The sequence below is a fragment of the Podarcis cretensis genome (assembly GCF_951804945.1).
Source record: "Podarcis cretensis genome assembly, chromosome: 1".
In the NCBI taxonomy this organism is placed as follows: Eukaryota; Metazoa; Chordata; class Lepidosauria; order Squamata; family Lacertidae; genus Podarcis; species Podarcis cretensis.
Window position 1 is genome coordinate 15,177,079 of NC_137170.1, and position 16,663 is coordinate 15,193,741.

A 16,663-nucleotide genomic window follows, 5' to 3' on the forward strand; every position below is an offset into this window, starting at 1 on the left:
CTTATAGTGTTTAATCAGGCTTTATTAGCCAATGCTAGAATTACCACAAAAAGCATGAATATAAAACTTCAAAAATCAGTCTTGCTAGAAGCTTCATTCAAAAAGATTACACTGGACAAATTGTGGTATTTGGTAAATTGTATTTTACAAAAAAGAAATTTTTTATCTCATGATACAAATCCCCCACAAGAAAGAGTAGCTTCTATAAAATGACATCTAAGGCAAATTTCCATAGATCATTTGGATATGAGGAGAAAAAGAACCTGAGATCTACACACCTGAAAAGCTATTATTCTCTGGAGCATCAAATAAAGTTTGTTTCCTTGTTTAAAAATGAATTACACTGTATACATAATTTGTACTACAAAAAAGTTGTGCTATATACTTAGCAGTAGTGCAGGTCACACTTCATTTTACATATTAAGTGCAGACAAGATTTAACAAAATATAAAGTCATAGATGCAAGGCTATATTTAAAGCATTAATAATCTGTTTACATATTGCACACTAAAGTGAATACTTATAGGTCAAATACTCACATTGTAATTGGCCAGTGCTCACATGATGAACCACGTCTGGGATAGGAAAGGGTGGGTGGGGGATCCCTATTACCAAATACTTATTACCGTGTTTCAACTAGCAAGTAGTAAGAAGCTTATTCTTAGAGCTGATCTTTTCCCTCAAGATGGAGAAGCTGTTATTGGTCCCGAGATTCATAAAGAAGTTTTGCTGCCTGCAATGAAAGGAAAAAAAGGAGAAATGCTAATAGCAAAGCAGTACTACTCAGCTTTAACTAAATGCTCATGTCTTTCTGGAACATCCACACAGGCTGAATTGAGTATTTATCAATGCATTAGAAAATGCAAAGATCAAGACAATCAGAAATAAGGGTATGTTATAACAGATTTCACAGTTGGGCAAAGGAACAATGCGCAGTTCTAGAATATTTCTCCTAAGAGAAATGGTTGGAAGTTGTTTCGCTATTACATTCCTTTTAACAAAAACACACATACACCCTGCACCTTAAACACTCATTCACCTTTTGCTTTCAAGCACACGAACCAGTTTCCTACTGTTCTGTGCTGATTCCTCTACAGCTAACCACATAGAGCAAGGGGTGGGGAATCTCTGATGGGCAGGAGGACAGGTTTAATCCTGCAATAGCTACACACCCTGTTTCATGCAGCAAACAGGATTGTGCAGCCAAGGCAGCAGGGTCTAAATTTCCACTCATCAGCTGATGGGCCAAGGGTAAAAGCCCTTTGTTCTTTGAAGCTGGAGTGATGTTAAAAGGGTGGGAGCAGCTTCAGAGAAGTTTGGCAAACTGCTCTCTGAAATGTCTCCCCCCACAATTATTTTAACATTGCTCCAAGCAAGGAATTTCGGAATTATGTAACATAATGCCGCCATGTGCTAGTCAGGTTGATTGCCCCACTCCCTGATACTTGGACCACATGGAGCCAAAAAAGTTCCCTGCTCATGACACAGAAGGACAATGATCCAGCAGTTCAACTATTTACCTTATGCATGGCTGCTAGCCAAGTAGCTGATAGCTTTTTGTTGGAATTGAAGTCTTCACCAGCGGTAAATCTAAACTGCCTCAGTTCCTCCAACCCTGGTACCTTGTACTGAAGGAGCATACCTGTAGCGCGAGTATTGCCTCCTAAGGGAAAAAAGTAACCACTGAAAAGAGGGTTTAATCATTTTTCTAGTTCAGAGTGGAGTGATTCCACTCTGCTGTAACACAGGGGTGCTACAACCCATACAACTTTTGCCTAAAACCCTTGGTAAGGTAGCCAGGCTGAGTAGTGACATGGTCAAGACCACAAGCAGAAAAGCCTGTGGCTGAGCAAGTATGCCGATCTCCTAGCTTTGAGTCACACACACAGTTATGTGGGCTCTTGTTAACATGCTTAATGCTGAACAGAGAGGAACTGTGTATTTCCAATACCCCATGTACACACTATACAGAACATTAGTTTGGGGAATGTGTGTTTGGTGAGTCTATAAGAGTTTTGCACTAAACTTTGTTAGTGAAACAAACAGCCACCTTACCCCAAAGCACCAACCGAAGTGCTGTATTTGCATAGTAGGTGCCAGTATTCAGTGGAATCTTATTTGTCAAAGGTAACCAAATGGAAGAAGGCTGACTCCTGCTATATTAGAAGGATTGGAGGTTTGTAAGCGTGGATGGAGATGGTCACAGAGTGAAACAGTCCCATCCATGGACCACTGAATGCTTTCCCCAAAATCTCTGGGATTCAAACGATTGGGATTCAAACAATCAAATGAGACAGTTCAGAAATGAAATTCTAGATTCACACCGTCTTTCGTCCTGCAGATTAGCATACCTTCTGCAAATGGCACTAAAATGCAGAGCGGACGCTGCACATAACAGACTAGACTGGGCCTAGTCTGCTCTATATTTTGTATTCCAAAGGCAGTGCTACTTGAAAAAAGGAATTGGTGTGTGTGTGTGTGTGTGTGTGTGTGTGTGTGTGTGTAAAGGCTCTGGATTATAAAATACTGGGATCACCACACTCTTTGCTCCCACTCTGTCAGTTCTGCAGTAAGTTTTATACAAGTTGATCAAATGTATTAATGTACATATCTGGAATCCTGAGGTCTGATTTGTTTGCAAGCCTGGGGCTTAAATCAGGATTCAGCTGAAGCTGGTGAATTCTTCCATCTACAATCTCATTCCATGGCTTACTTTGTACCAGAAGAATTTCCACAAAGCAAAGGTCGTGTCCCAATGTAGGTATAGGGCAGAATAAAATATAATAATAATAATTATGTTGTCATGCTTCTTTGAATTTTGCTTGGATTAATTTATTCAGTTTCCGGGAAAGGGGGGGGGGGGACATGCACAGTGCCGAAGCCTTGACTTATTTAATATTGTTGCAAAAGGCAGAGAGAGTTTGACCTGATTCAACAGCAAGCAAGCAAGCAAACTCAGCAGCAGGTTACATAAGTCACATTGAACCAGAAAAGACAAAAGAGAGGGATGGGAGCAGCGAGCAGGGAGCAGATGGTCTTGCCACTGCCTAATTAACTCAGCAATGAGCAATGATGTAGCAAGGAAACTTTTCCCATTCTGGAAAGTTATCAGCTGCTGTATTTTTCTGTGAAAAACTTTCCAGTTTCCAAAAATGCTGTCTTTCATAACAAAAGTAGCAGCATCATACAACAGCAGTCAAGGACAAGTTTTTAAATTCTAATTAACTTTTTTTTTCAGATGGCTATACCCAAGAAATAGCTACAGAGCCAACGCACAGCTTGATTATGCTAAGATGAATATACCTTGCAACTTTTTTCACTTAAAATTTAAACAACGACTAGTATCCAATGTTGTTCAAACCCATCAAAGCCTATTTAGGAGGAGATGGGAGAGAACTGCCAAAAATTGCCTCCCTCTACCATTCTGTTGATGGATTCCTTCCAGGAGCAGACAGTATATCCATAGTAAGCCAAGTACATGCTACTGAATCATGATGTCTTTAAATATTTTAAGTATTCCAATAAAAATAAGTTCTTAAACAAAACTAAGTTTGAATCATTCTAAGTGTGCTTTATTGGATTACCCCCCCTCAAAAAAAGTTCAAAAAAGCTTTGAAATATTTATACTGTACAGCATATAAGATCACTGTAGTGGAGTTTTTAGTTGTCTTTACCACCCAAGTAAAATATGTTAAAATGGAATCCCCAATCAATTTAGGCACCAGAGAGGAAATGCAGGAACTCTTCCAGAATGGCAACATGACTCATGAGAAAAACTAGGAGGGCAGACATCTGGACCTGCAATACTCTCCACAAATCCACAAGCTTTGTCTGAGCACAAACAGCGGTTTGTAGAACAGCAGTTTAGTTTACATTTGGAGAGGACACACAATCATCCATGGATCAGAGTTCACTGCTTACTGTGCTTTCTGAATGACAGCAAGGAAGCTCTGCTGGTTTCAAGACTATTTTTCAAATAATATGAAACTGCAGCATCTTAAAACTTATTTGACACTTACTAGGGTGGGTACACGCAACCAGCTTCTAAATACCCCTGCGTAAAAAGCACAGCTATTAAAAGCACTGCATTAAAAGTGATGCCTCTTAAACCAGCCTTCTTCAACCTGCTGCCCTCCAGATTTTTCTGGACTCCAACTTCCATTAGCCTCACCCAGCATGGCCAATGGTCAGGGATGATGGAAGCTGTAGTCCAGAAACATCTAGAAGGCACCATGTTGGGGAAGGCGGGCCTAGAATATCCACTCCATTTACTACTTCTCACATGCACGGTGGCAGCCATATTCAACAGGGCAACCATAATGGAGGCTTAGCTAAGGAGCCCACCACATCGCTCTCTCCCCCCCCCCCCAATCCAACAGAAGGCCATTGTTGAAACTATCTACAAGGCTTACAGTTGCAATGCATTTATCCTTTGCAGGACTGTTGACATTTATCTAGGCCTGGCATGTTGTGTGAAAGCGTTCCCCAGTATTCCTGCTTCTTTCCATCTCACTTGTAATTAAAGGACCCCTGACCATTAGGTCGAGTCGTGGCCGACTCTGGGGTTGCGGCACTCATCTCGTTTTACTGGCCGAGGGAGCCGGCATACAGCTTCCGGGTCATGTGGCCAGCATGACTAAGCCACTTCTGTCGAACCAAAGCCGCGCACGGAAACGCTGTTTACCTTCCCGCTGGAGTGGTACCTATTTATCTACTTTCACTTTGACATGCTTTCGAACTGCTAGGTTGGCAGGAGCAGGGACCAGGAAACGGGAGCTCACCCCATCACGGGGATTCAAAATGCCGACCTTCTGATCGGCAAGTCCTAGGCTCTGTGGTTTAACCCACAGCACCACCCGCTGTAATTAGAGCTGTAATTATACAACTCTAAAACCTCCTTTCAGAGAGGTGTCATGGCCCCTTTAAAAAACAACAACAACAACAACAGGAAAAACAAATCTCTCCAATGGACATGAATAAGCAGGTACACACACAGCACTGGAAGAAAACCCTGCAAAAGGCGCCTATTCCTAGTCATCTGGGAGGTCCAATGTGTGCTGATATACACAGTACAGCCTCTGTGGTCCATTCCAGTGAGATTCCAGAGGCAGTACCCTCTGTTTGTACCCTATTCCATCATGTTCAAGTCATGGCTGTTCCCACTCCTCCTCTACCTTTCATTTCTTTGATGGAATATCTCTCAGTCCAAACCTGGCTGTAAAAGGAGGAGGAGAATATGAACAGGTTGGCTAGCTGAGCCAGATAGGTGTTTTTTTTAATAACAGGTTCAAGCTGGATAGAAAAAGGGGACTTAACCTTCTCCAGAACATCAGACAATAGATGGATTTTAAATCAAGCACTAATCCCCCTCCCTACCCAAGTACATTTGCCCTAAAGCCTGCGGCAGAAAACATGCATTGAATGGGAGCTACAAAAAGCATGCTTAGAAGAAACTGAGCTCCAGTGCTGACCTTCCATAATGTGTTCATTTTCCAAGAGGCTGGTGTAAGTATGAATGTCTTTTTCTACATCAAGGAGGCAGGCAAGCAGTGAGGAGAAAGATCAATCAAGAAAAATGAGTAAGAAAGTGTTCAGTTTTAAAAGGAAGATTTCATACACAGCCAAAGTATTAAAGGATTTGATTGCAGTTGGATTAAAGCATTTGGAAGAAACATACAGGCCAGAGATGTGCATAAATACAATCAATGTTACTGAAAGAAATACGGCGTGAATCACTAGTCCTAAATCTTACTATACTTTTGCTCCTTTGTCCCACACCTCCTGTTCCTTTTTCTGTGACTAAAACTACAAGAATGTAAAAGTTCAGCCAGGTCCCAAATGAATTTGACATGCCTCTGGGCTAGCGACGTTTTTCAAAGTTTGCCCTAACACAGCCATCTCATCACACACATCTAATAGATGGAGACAGTGATGAGCAGCCTATTGTTTAGAGCAGCTGCAGACAACCTGTTTAGAGCAGTATTCCCCAAGGAGTAATCTGCTGGGGGCCTATTGGCAGGGAATTGGGCAATAGCCAAAAGTGAGCAGGTCCAACCCTCTCTTTCTTTCTCCCTGCCTCTTCCTTCATGCTACGCAGGCTATACCACCCCCAATTTAAAGATTATCAGAAAGCATTCATTTTTGTTACTAACGTTTAGTTACTACATTAGCCCAAGACCTGCCAAAACAGAAATATTTCATGAATAGCAGCACCATGAAATTTAGGTGCATTATGACCCACATTTTTTCATTAACATTGTCAGCACTGCTTTTTAGCAAGTTACCCAGTTGCTATTGGCAACTGGAAGCAGTTTCTAGGCATCCAAATGGTGAGTCAGAGTTCCAAATTTGCAGCATATTCTTTTAGAAAACCCACTGGGCATGCTCAGTGCATTGTTTACTGAATAATCTTAAACCAGAAATTTCACAACAAATTGCCTGCTTTGCATTTTGCAAAGCACTTCACTGTTTGTATCTCTTGTTAAAAAACACAGAGGAAGACCTAATAAAGTAAGATTTAAAATCATCAGACTGTCTGTGCTTTGTGAAATGTGGACTTGCATTTTTCTTCGTCTGGGCCCAAATAACGGGAGGCTTTGAAATGAATCCTAATTGGTTGTTTGAATTCTATGAGAGCGATGTAAGGGTGCTTTTATATATTTGGCAAATAAAAACAAGAAGGCTTTACTAATGCTAAGAAATGATCTATACTGTCACATGGTGGGGGGGGGAGAGGAGAGAGAGAGAGGAGGTTATGATGTTCACTTCCAAGACCCTGCCCAGTCTTGTAAACAGCTGTCAGTTTTGGCAAAAAAGTGGTTATGTCATGTCTTTGGACAGTAAGAATCCAAGAATCAGATTCAGCAATGAAACAAAATGATACAACTGTGGCTGCATTTTTAAAATATGCTCTGCTCTTGTTTTTCATTAAGCAATTGCAAGGAAAAGAGATGATTCTAAAATTCATGTATGCATAAACAGACAGGGTACTAAAACATTTATAGGACAATAACTTTAGTGAACTTATCTAGCATGACAAATATCAGATCCTACACCTGGCAAACAATACATGCATTTTAATATGCTCATTCCTCACAAATGGGAAAACCCAAAAGCTTAACAGTTGAATATATCTTGATGTGTAGGCAACTCACAAAGGTTGAAGAAAAAATCATCACCTCCAATCCTTCAGCATCTGTTGGCATTATATTAATCTGCAGTCATGAGGGCTAGAAACTTTTTTCCAGATTACATGGAAACTAAGTTGCTAGCAGCCTGTCACAGACTGCAAACAAATGCCCTATACAGTCATACATTGGGTTACAGCCGCTTCAGGTTGCTTTTTTTGGGTTGCGGACCACCAAAACCTGGAAGTACCAGAACGGGATACTTCTGGGTTTTGGCGGTCGCACATGCACAGAAGCGCTAAATCGTGCTTTGCGCATGCGCAGAAGTGCCAAATCGCAACCCGCACATGCGCAGATGCGGGTTGCAAACGTGCATCCCGCACGGATCACGTTCGCAGCCAGAGCGTCCACTGTAGTCAGCATGCTTTCTGTGATGCTATAACTGCCTGCCATTGTGTTAACCATTGCCAGTCAGTTATACCTCATACTTTTTGCAGTAGGTGCTTCAGGATTATGATCTCCATTTACAACCTCCTCACAACACAGAAGTAAGTGCCATCTGAAAAGAAGCAGTCAGTTCTTCTCCAGGCAGTGAAGCATCTAGAACTGGTGTGATGGCTCTAATTGCTTGGGGAACAAGAAAGCTGTTTCCTGTTCAGCTTATATGGGGGAAAGGTGAATTAAAGTTTTTTTGGAATTTACATTTCATATAGAGGACTGGGGAAAGTCCCAGAAGGTATAAAAAGTGAGGGAATGGAACTCAAAAGCAAGGGAGTTAAAGGAAAGTCGAGAACTAGGCAAGGGAAGGACCCATTTAGAAGGTTAAAATAGAAATAGGCTAGAGGAACTGAAAGCAAGAATGAGCTATGCAGAAACCTCACTGAAGTCTATTGTGGGTAGAGAAAATGTGGAATTCTAGGAAGGTTTGTAAAGGGAAGGATGGCAAAAAGGAAGTGGGACAAAGTAGGCAGTAGCTTGAAAAATAAAGGGAGAAAAAAAATGGGTAATGGAGACATCTAGCCAATGAGAAAGGACTGCTTCTCTCCATATGGACCTACCAGCTCCCTGCAATCATCGTCTGAGGCCCTTCTTTGTGTGCCTTCCCCATGAGAGGTCAGGAGGGTGGCAACACAAAAACAGCAGTAGCTCCCCATTTGTGGAACGCTCCCCCCCCAGGGAGGTTTGGCTGGCACCTTCATAATACCCCTTTAGGTGCCAATGAAAACACTCCTCTTCAACCAGGCCTTTAAAATATGTTTGTGGGAGGGGGTGTGAGGAGATGAGGGTTTATTGGTTTGTGGTTTTGTTGTTCTTGTTCTTGTTTTTATCTTGTATTTTTATGTTGTGAACCACCCTGAGATCTATGGATAACGGGCAGTATACATATTCAATAAATGAAAATAAATTAAGAAAAGAGAAAGTACGACTGAGACATGTACTATTAACAAGAACAAAGCAATGGAGGGAGCCAACAGTAAACAGGGCTACTAGGTCTGGAATACAGACCTGGATAGGGGGATTCTGCTACTTGTAGCTTCTACTGTCAATGGAGCATTATGACCTGGCAACCCTAAGACAACAAAGGAAGTTAAAAAGCAGTGAACTATAGGGATCGACCCAAAATTCATATACTGATTTGTAATAAATCGCCAACTGTTTTTTGTCTTCACTTAAGACAGAATTCTACTGAATTGGACATCGGCAAAAGGACTGAGTTCCGAATGTATAAAAGGCACTGGGCTAGGCTTCCTGAATCAAGGTAACAGAGCGACACCCCTGCCTTCAGGATAGGCCAAAACACTACCAGCTGCTGGTTAAACATCAGTTAATTCTGTACAAGATTTACCTCCAGGAGTAAATCCCTCAGTAAGTATCTGGACTGTGGAAATCTGTGCAATTTCAATTTCATAATGGCTCTCTCCATCCAGAAATAGGTATCTACACACAAAAGAGGAGAACACCACCATATGTCAATCTGCAGGGCTCGCAATACTTACCAGTCGCACTGGTAAGAAGCACATGTTTTACTAATATAGATCCCTTGATTTTTTTAATTGGCAAAGCATAGCAAAGATAATTAGATTTAGGTACAACTGTTACTTAGGTGGTTATCTTGCACTACAGTGGTACCTCAGGTTACATACACTTCAGGTTACATTCGCTTCAGGTTACAGACTCCGCTAACCCAGAAATAGTGCTTCAGGTAAAGAACTTTGCTTCAGGATGAGAACAGAAATCGTGCTCCTGCGGCACAGCAGCAGCAGGAGGCCCCATTAGCTAAAGTGGTGCTTCAGGTTAAGAACAGTTTCAGGTTAAGAACGGACCTCCGGAACGAATTAAGTACTTAACCCGAGGTACCACAGTACTTCAGTCTGCAAGTAGGGGACTCATGACTGAATGCTCCTTCATTTAAAAACCGCCTCGACACAAACACCCCCAAATATAGGAACTAGATGTCACTGAGAACAGTTCTAGTTTAGTAAAACAGCATGCCAGCAGAAGCCTATGTGCAGGAAATTTGTTTATATAGAAGAACAGTGAATTTTGCTGTCCCTTCCACCAGATTCCTTCCATCTCGTGTCCAGGTCCCTCTTGAAATGGTAGATAGTGCAGGAGGTGATTCTATGAATTCACATTCTATGAATTTAGGCTATTGAGGCAGTGAATTCTGCAGAGTAATTCTCAGAGTTCTACTGCATTCTTGGTGCCCAAACAAGACATGTCTTGGAGGGCCATTTTGAAATTCCTAAACCTATTATAAAAAATTCAGGCTGGAGTCCCTCTTTATCATCAAGGATTACCATCAGACCCTACCCTGGTTGTGTGGGTAGGGTAGCTGTCTAAAGTTGGTTTGCTGATTGCACTATTACCTTGTCTCTGGCAATTCAAGAAGCACAAGACAGGCAAATTGCTGATTTGGTTTTATATGGATATTTGCATTGCTCTGTGTTCCTCCTGCATTTTTCTGTGCGTCTTTGACCTACCAGAGCAACTTCTGGCCTGGAGTCTGCACACTGCAAGGCAATCTACTTCCTCAACTCTGCAATCCTATGGGTGATACATGGCAGTATCTACCCATCTGGTAGATTGTCCTCCAGTAGAAATTACTTTCAGGTAAGGCCAACAACAGTGGGACTGTCCATGAGCTATAAAATTTTGGTTAATGGTCATTTCTGAAATGTTTGTTCCTCTAGTTCACGCATAAGAGTAAAAATAGTGAGCGATCCATAATCCATTAAAGCAGTGGTTCCCAACTGGCGGTTCATATAACCCACCCAGGGGACCCGTAGCACCATTTGCATAACAAAAACTACCTTAGAGTTATCAAAATTTTCAAAAGTAAGGGGTCCATGGCTTGGCTTTTGCAAACAGGGAGCCCACAGTACTTAGGTAACTGGGAACCACTGCATAAGAGTATTAGGATATGGTACTGCACCCAGAATCTACAGCAAGAATGATGCATGGGAGTCACCAGAAAGATGCAACCAAATACACAAAAAGAAATAATGGATGCTGTAGATATGTGGGAGATCATGAAACTGCTTAGATTTTTTGTAATGAAAAGAGCTTGTATATCAATTAATCAGGTTGAATTACCAGATGGAGTTTCCCTCCCACCTCACTCCAAGGTTACTTTTGTACATTCAAAACTTTACACCAAAACTTATGTATCAGTGCCATACTGGTTCAAAAACAGTTTTTACTGATGCTTTCAGTTATGTGATCCATTACTTTGAAAACAATTTAAATGCCTACATTAGTTGCCCAGAGACAGCTGTTATTTGGATGGATTCAGAGATCACAGATTTACTGCTACTCAATATCAAATCAAACTGAAGTGTGCTGCAAGTTTCAAAAGCCCAAAATACAGGTTGTTATAACAGCTGGAATAGAGACTGGCAAAATCAATTCTTGGGAAGCAATAAGGATCTAGAATTGCAGCTTATGCAACAGCACTATGAAGAATAAGACTAACTGCTGAGCAAGTCCTAGTAGCCAATGAAGCACACTTCTCACCTCTGGTTGTTGGAAAGTCGACAAACCATCATCTCTGACTTTTCTGATGTCCCTGGGGTTACAAAGAATGTAGCACCTAGATATCCAAGGAACGGGGAGTGGAAAAATGGGAAATATGCACTTAATATGCCTAGAATTTATAATTAAGATAATGACCTTGAAATATCTGGCTCTAAACCTGCCTCAATATAGGTAGCTATGAATTCATGGTTTATTAAATATTCTCACATCTACTTTAAGTGAAAAAGCAGTGACAGCATGTTCTATCATGATTAATCAAATATAGTAATATATGATATGAAGTCATTTAGGAGTTTAAGCTACCATTCAGAAGAACTAGGACGTTTCTGACTATATTATGCTTAGGAAAATATACCATATTTCTGCACTGAAGAGAGTGACTTGCAGGTTACTATTCCAGTGTAAATTAATAAGAAGAAATCCCTTGTTCTCTTTATGCTGAATGCTCTTTAGCATTTAATCTAAATATTCTGAAAGAGCTGAAACAAAACTGCACAAATTGAAATTAAAGTTTTCTACATTGGATAGAGGTCTATTTTGCATGTTTACAATTTGGGCAAGAATTGTATGTATTAGATACTGAAATGTGAATGATGTACAAAGGGACACTATTACATAAGAATCATCCTTCAAACTCACATGCAGAACATGCCATCCTTATTCACTGTGCTTGTTGCTGACTTTGTATGGTTTCCTGAATGTCAAATTAAGCTGAACACACAGAACAGGCATTAAAAAGTGTCAAAGAACATTTCAAAGAAAAATAATCTTGACAGAGCAACATGGCCGTTTGCCACTATAAAAGGACTGAGATTTGCCATTTTCATGATCTGACACTGCAGACAGATTCCCAAACTGAGAGAATGCATTTTTATCTAGCACCATTTTTTTTAAAAAAGGTCGCCTTCTTTCTGATATTTTAACCATTTATTTTTTAAAAGCAGATGATTATTAATTGCCCAAAACATACCTTTAAATACTGCCTTTTAGATAGTTAAGTATGAATTCTATAGAATCAAACAGCAAATCACACTGTCGTTTACCATGCTAGATTTAATACAAAACTCCAAAATCAACTCTCAAATTTCCCATGCCCAGCAAAAAAAGCAAAAATCTGGCCTATGGGCAGCCCATGCTTAGTACTTACCATTCATAAGCACTTTGAGCTGCTTGTCATAGAACTCTGCTTCCTTTTGAGAAATGAGAGCACATTCGGCGCACTGGCGCACGGGATCAACAAAGCACATACGAGGAAGAGGCACTTTCTTGCTGCAGCATTTGTCACAAAAGCACTTTCCGCATCTCCTGCAGTGGTGCTAGGGGGAGGGCAAGGAGAAACAAAGGAAAAACTGTATCAGCAAAGTTGGAGCTTTGTGTTAAAACCGATGGCTCTAGCATATGACTGAAACGCAGATGAGAGATAAATATAGTATGCAGTGTTTGGGGGATGGAGGGGATAGCCTTGATATGCCTAGTTAAAGAGTGCCAGAATGATTGTCAAAATGAAAACTATGGAAAAGTGTGTTTTGATCTAGGTGAATCAGGAAGTGCTGCCTTTTCAGATTTATAATGCACAACAATAATTGCTTCCCCTCTTCTACTAATGCTCAAGTCTACTTCTTTGAAATTGTAGTTATCAAGAACATTAAAATGTTCTCCCCTTTCCCTGTTCTGATAAAGCATGCAACATTCAACATGCTTGAAGTGTCAACACTGTGAAATTCATGTTTAAGCACTCAACTTCACTGCAGGGGAACAGCAGAAACCTGCAAGCTATTGTCAAAATGTAACATGTTACAGTGTGTTCCCTATCTTAGTCTCTGAACATCCTATATAGCACTCTAAGTGAATGGTCACTGGTTCCCAGGATGACTTAAAGTGAATAATTATGTATTGCAAGTCTGAAAAAAAGCTGAATATGGATTAAATATGTGTCAAAGTCGCCCAAGATTTTAAAAATAGCAAAAGATGGCAGCCTTGTGGCAATATTTACTAGTTAATGTGTAGTAAGGTAAAGGCCACGTTTGTGTGTCATGCTAAGCCATAGTTTAATAAGACATCAAGACACTGCAATGTACCTCTGGCTCATGCTCCCCCCCCTTCTTTCCATACACAGCTGAGAGGTGGCATTCATAATTTTCTGTTTTGTTTGTTTGTTGTAGTCAACAACTTTCCTCAGGAGACCCATTGTAATAAATGGACCCTAGTTAGCCAGTGGCTGCATTCTGAGTAGATGTTAGTTGAATACAACCCTTTGTCTCAACTCACAGTGGCTAACAGTCATTATGGTTTAACTGAAACAAACTATAGTGCTGACCACAGTTTGTTTAGAGGTTAAGGAGAAGTGGGATGATTCCAAACTTCTCCTGGTCATGAAAGAGGATGTTTTTTCTGGGAGTGGGAGAAGTGAACAAGTCCAAAGCTCACTGCAGCTCATTCAAGTTTTCCTAAACTATGGCAACTGACAATTGCTGTGAGTGAAATACGCACATAGGAAGGAGCTTCAATACAATTCATATTGCAGCAGCTCAAGGTGGACAAATCATAACACAAAACTAAAGAGGGGCTTTTATCACTAGCTATTATAAGTAAAGTGCTCAGGGGAAAACTTTTCTTTTCCCCCCAAAAGCAGCCCAGCTGTCACATTCATATGCCTAATTCTGGATCATGGCCAGTGACCATGCCAATTTTGCCTCAGAACAAGATTTCGTATTTTGGTGTATTTTTTTTGCGTTTATCTTCTTACCTTTCTGGTTATGAAGTCAAACTTTGCATTACACTGCATGCATCTGGGACACTAGAAGATAGTAATGGAAAACATGGGAAGACTTGTGCCCAAAACTAAAGGAATGCATTTAGTACTTCATCAACATATTTATATGCATTTACTTCTATTGTGTCCTAGTCTCGTCTGTAGAAAAACACACACAAGTTAGAACTGGAATTACTGAAAGGTATTTAAAGAATAACCTCATCTGCCCATTACTTTTCAAGTAGAAGATTTCATAGTACAACTAGGAAGGGGGGCCCAGGAACCTCCATATATTGTCAAACTACAACTCCCATCATCCCTGACAACTGGCCATGCTGGCTAGGGCTGATGGGACTTAGGAGTCCAACAACATCTTAAGGCTCATGTTCCCCACCCCTGCTTTAGAGCTGAATATACAGTATAGTCCATATGGTAGATTCAACTACACAAAGCAGACAGACTACAAAAGGGAATATGCAAACCATCATGAAGTTTACCTGTGACTTTTCTTTCTAAGAGACCCCTCAATGGATACTGTTATTATCAATAAAAGATACTGAGAAACTGTGATTATCAATAAATTCATTTCACACATCCTTTTGTCTCATATAAACCTGATTCCTTTGTAAGCAAGATAAAAGCCAATTTTTCTGCTAACCAGGTGCAAAGGGTCTCAAGGCTCAAAAAGCCATTTAAGCTCATGCATACCTAACATTATTACTGAACATGGAACAGCATTCTCTCAGATTCAGCCATGTCTCATCTCACCTCAATACCCTCCTCTGAGGCTTGCATTTGACCTGACTCCCTCACCAACATTCTTTATTATCTCTGTTGGGTATTCCCTCTTTGACTGCTTTACACATACCCAAACTTCCTGTTGCTCTGTCTCTTGATATCCCCATGCCTTGCAGTTCCCTGATGCAACAGCTGCCTCAGAAGACTTGTCTGCTCTTCTGGCACTTCTACCTACTTCTGAGACTCCACAGTTTCTACCTTCAGTCTTCCTCAGGCCTTGACTTGCTTGCTCATGAGTCAATAAATTGTGACCACTCCTTCTACCTTTTTGTTGAAAAGTGGTTTAAGCTCCACTCATCCCCCATCTTGATTTACAGCAACTGTTTTCTCTCTGACCTTCCGTTAACACATCTCCTCCAGCTTGTCACCTCTCTCAGGAACTCCACAGCCAAAATAACCCGCTACTTAGCCTCTCCTTTAGATTCCTGTGCTGGCTTCTCATCAGCTCCCACACCCAGCACAAACTGCTGCTGATCCTTAACTCGGAGAGTGTAATTTCAGAGTTGGTGCTTGGCGAGGATGCAGCCAAATCCACACACATTAGCAGAATGAGGTGGCCGAAAAGAACAGGTCAGGTTACCACCAGAATAGAGTTCAGATTACAGGTGGGATATACAGCTTCCGAATGCTCTTCCCCATCCGTCACACTAACACACACAACAAAAATCCTCCCTGCAAACAAAAAAAGCTGGCATGTCTATTTCAAGCGGAGGAATGAGGAACTGATGACCCTCCAGACATCACTGAATGCCCAACTCCACCCATCCCTGGCTGGGGTTCATGGGAGCTGGAGTCCAGCAAACCTCCCAAGGGACTCCTTGCCACTCTTTCGGTGCCTCCTAAAAAACATTCTGGTCCAGACAAGACAACCCAGATGCTTCGAAAGCCGAGGTCAAAATCCTTCCTATGCTTTTAAGCATGGAATTTTTCTATATATATATATATATATATATATATAGAAAGAGAAAAATTTCATGCTGAAAAGAATGTGTATGCGTACCCATACACACACACACACACACACACACACACAGGAGAAAGGGCTCCCAGCTGCAGCACACACCTTGTTGCAAGGCGCTGGCTTTCTACTTGCAGGGAAGCTACCGTGATCATATTTTACAATTGGAAGGGACCGTAAGGGCCAGCTTGTCCAACCCCTCAGGAACGCAGGGATATTGTGCTATTGTGATATTCTGTATTATGTCTTATTATTATTATTATTATTATTATTATTACGCCCCGTAAATTATGTTCTTAATGCTGTGCACCGCCCTGGGGTCTCTGGATACAAAGGGCGGTATATAAACCCAACAAATAAATGATATATATATAAAGCGAGGACATTCGGCGAAGGGCCCCACCGGGGGGCTGTCAGGGCAGGGCCCTCCTTCTCCAGCCGAGGCGGGGAAAGAGAGATCCTGAGGCGGGCGAGGCGAGGGACAGCCAAGCCCAGTTTAGGGATGGTGTTTTCTTTTCGGGGGGGGGTGTCTCCCCTTCCCCCGAGGTTCCTCAGGCGGGATTTCTGAGGGGAATCGCTATGGGGAGCGGCTGGAGCCTCGCCTTCCCCGCCCTGCGCTGCTTCCGTTACCTCCTTATCGGGCACCCACGGCGGCTCCTCCAGCCCGAAGGGGCTCCCCGCCGAGCGGCTCTCGGGCACCATCCGGAGCCCGCTGGGAGAGCGGACCAGCTTCTTGGCGTCGAGGGCCTCCCGGCCCGACATCTTTCGCCTCACAGCCGCCGCCGCCGCTCGGCGACTCGCTCGAAGCCACCAGCTCGTGGCAAGCCCCCGCCAATCAGCGCCGCTTGGGCAGAAGACGGGCGTCCAAGCCGCCCAATGAAACTCTTTCAAAAAGCCCTTGTCCTTTCCGCCCCGCCCACCAACCTCGGTCTGTTGTTTTTCCCCGCCGCGGGGAGGCGCTGAGGGACGTCCCCGCCCGTCTCTTTTGAG

General features: G+C 42.0%; 1 protein-coding gene across 2 annotated transcripts; it reads right to left on the minus strand.

Moving 5' to 3' along the window:
• Nucleotide 1: 1 nt before the first annotated feature.
• Nucleotides 2–16,505, minus strand: ZFYVE21 (zinc finger FYVE-type containing 21). 2 transcript variants are annotated; one of them, XM_079963045.1, is made up of 8 exons: nucleotides 16,304–16,505; nucleotides 13,912–13,962; nucleotides 12,313–12,481; nucleotides 11,145–11,220; nucleotides 8,974–9,065; nucleotides 5,472–5,525; nucleotides 1,521–1,663; nucleotides 2–733 (listed from the first exon to the last, which is right to left on the minus strand). In XM_079963045.1, the coding sequence occupies exons 1-8, from the start codon at nucleotides 16,433–16,435 to the stop codon at nucleotides 698–700; spliced, it is 753 nt and encodes a 250-aa protein (XP_079819171.1). In that variant the 5' UTR covers nucleotides 16,436–16,505; the 3' UTR covers nucleotides 2–697. The 2 variants fall into 2 exon arrangements, with proteins under 2 accessions (XP_079819171.1, XP_079819172.1); XM_079963046.1 differs by lacking the exon at nucleotides 5,472–5,525 and having other exon boundaries at nucleotides 16,304–16,502.
• Nucleotides 16,506–16,663: the final 158 nt, after the last annotated feature.

What these genes read in the sequence shown, in the direction of transcription:
- ZFYVE21 (XM_079963045.1), bottom strand. Translation starts at nt 16,435, where the DNA reads ATGTCGGGCCGGGAGGCCCTCGACGCCAAGAAGCTGGTCCGCTCTCCC. An exon ending in AAATGAACACATTATGGAAG is followed by an intron (nt 1,664 to 5,471) that starts GTCAGCACTGGA and finishes TTTTTCCCTTAG; the next exon opens with GAGGCAATACTCGCGCTACA. An exon ending in GGCTAGCAGCCATGCATAAG is followed by an intron (nt 734 to 1,520) that starts GTAAATAGTTGA and finishes CTTTCATTGCAG; the next exon opens with GCAGCAAAACTTCTTTATGA.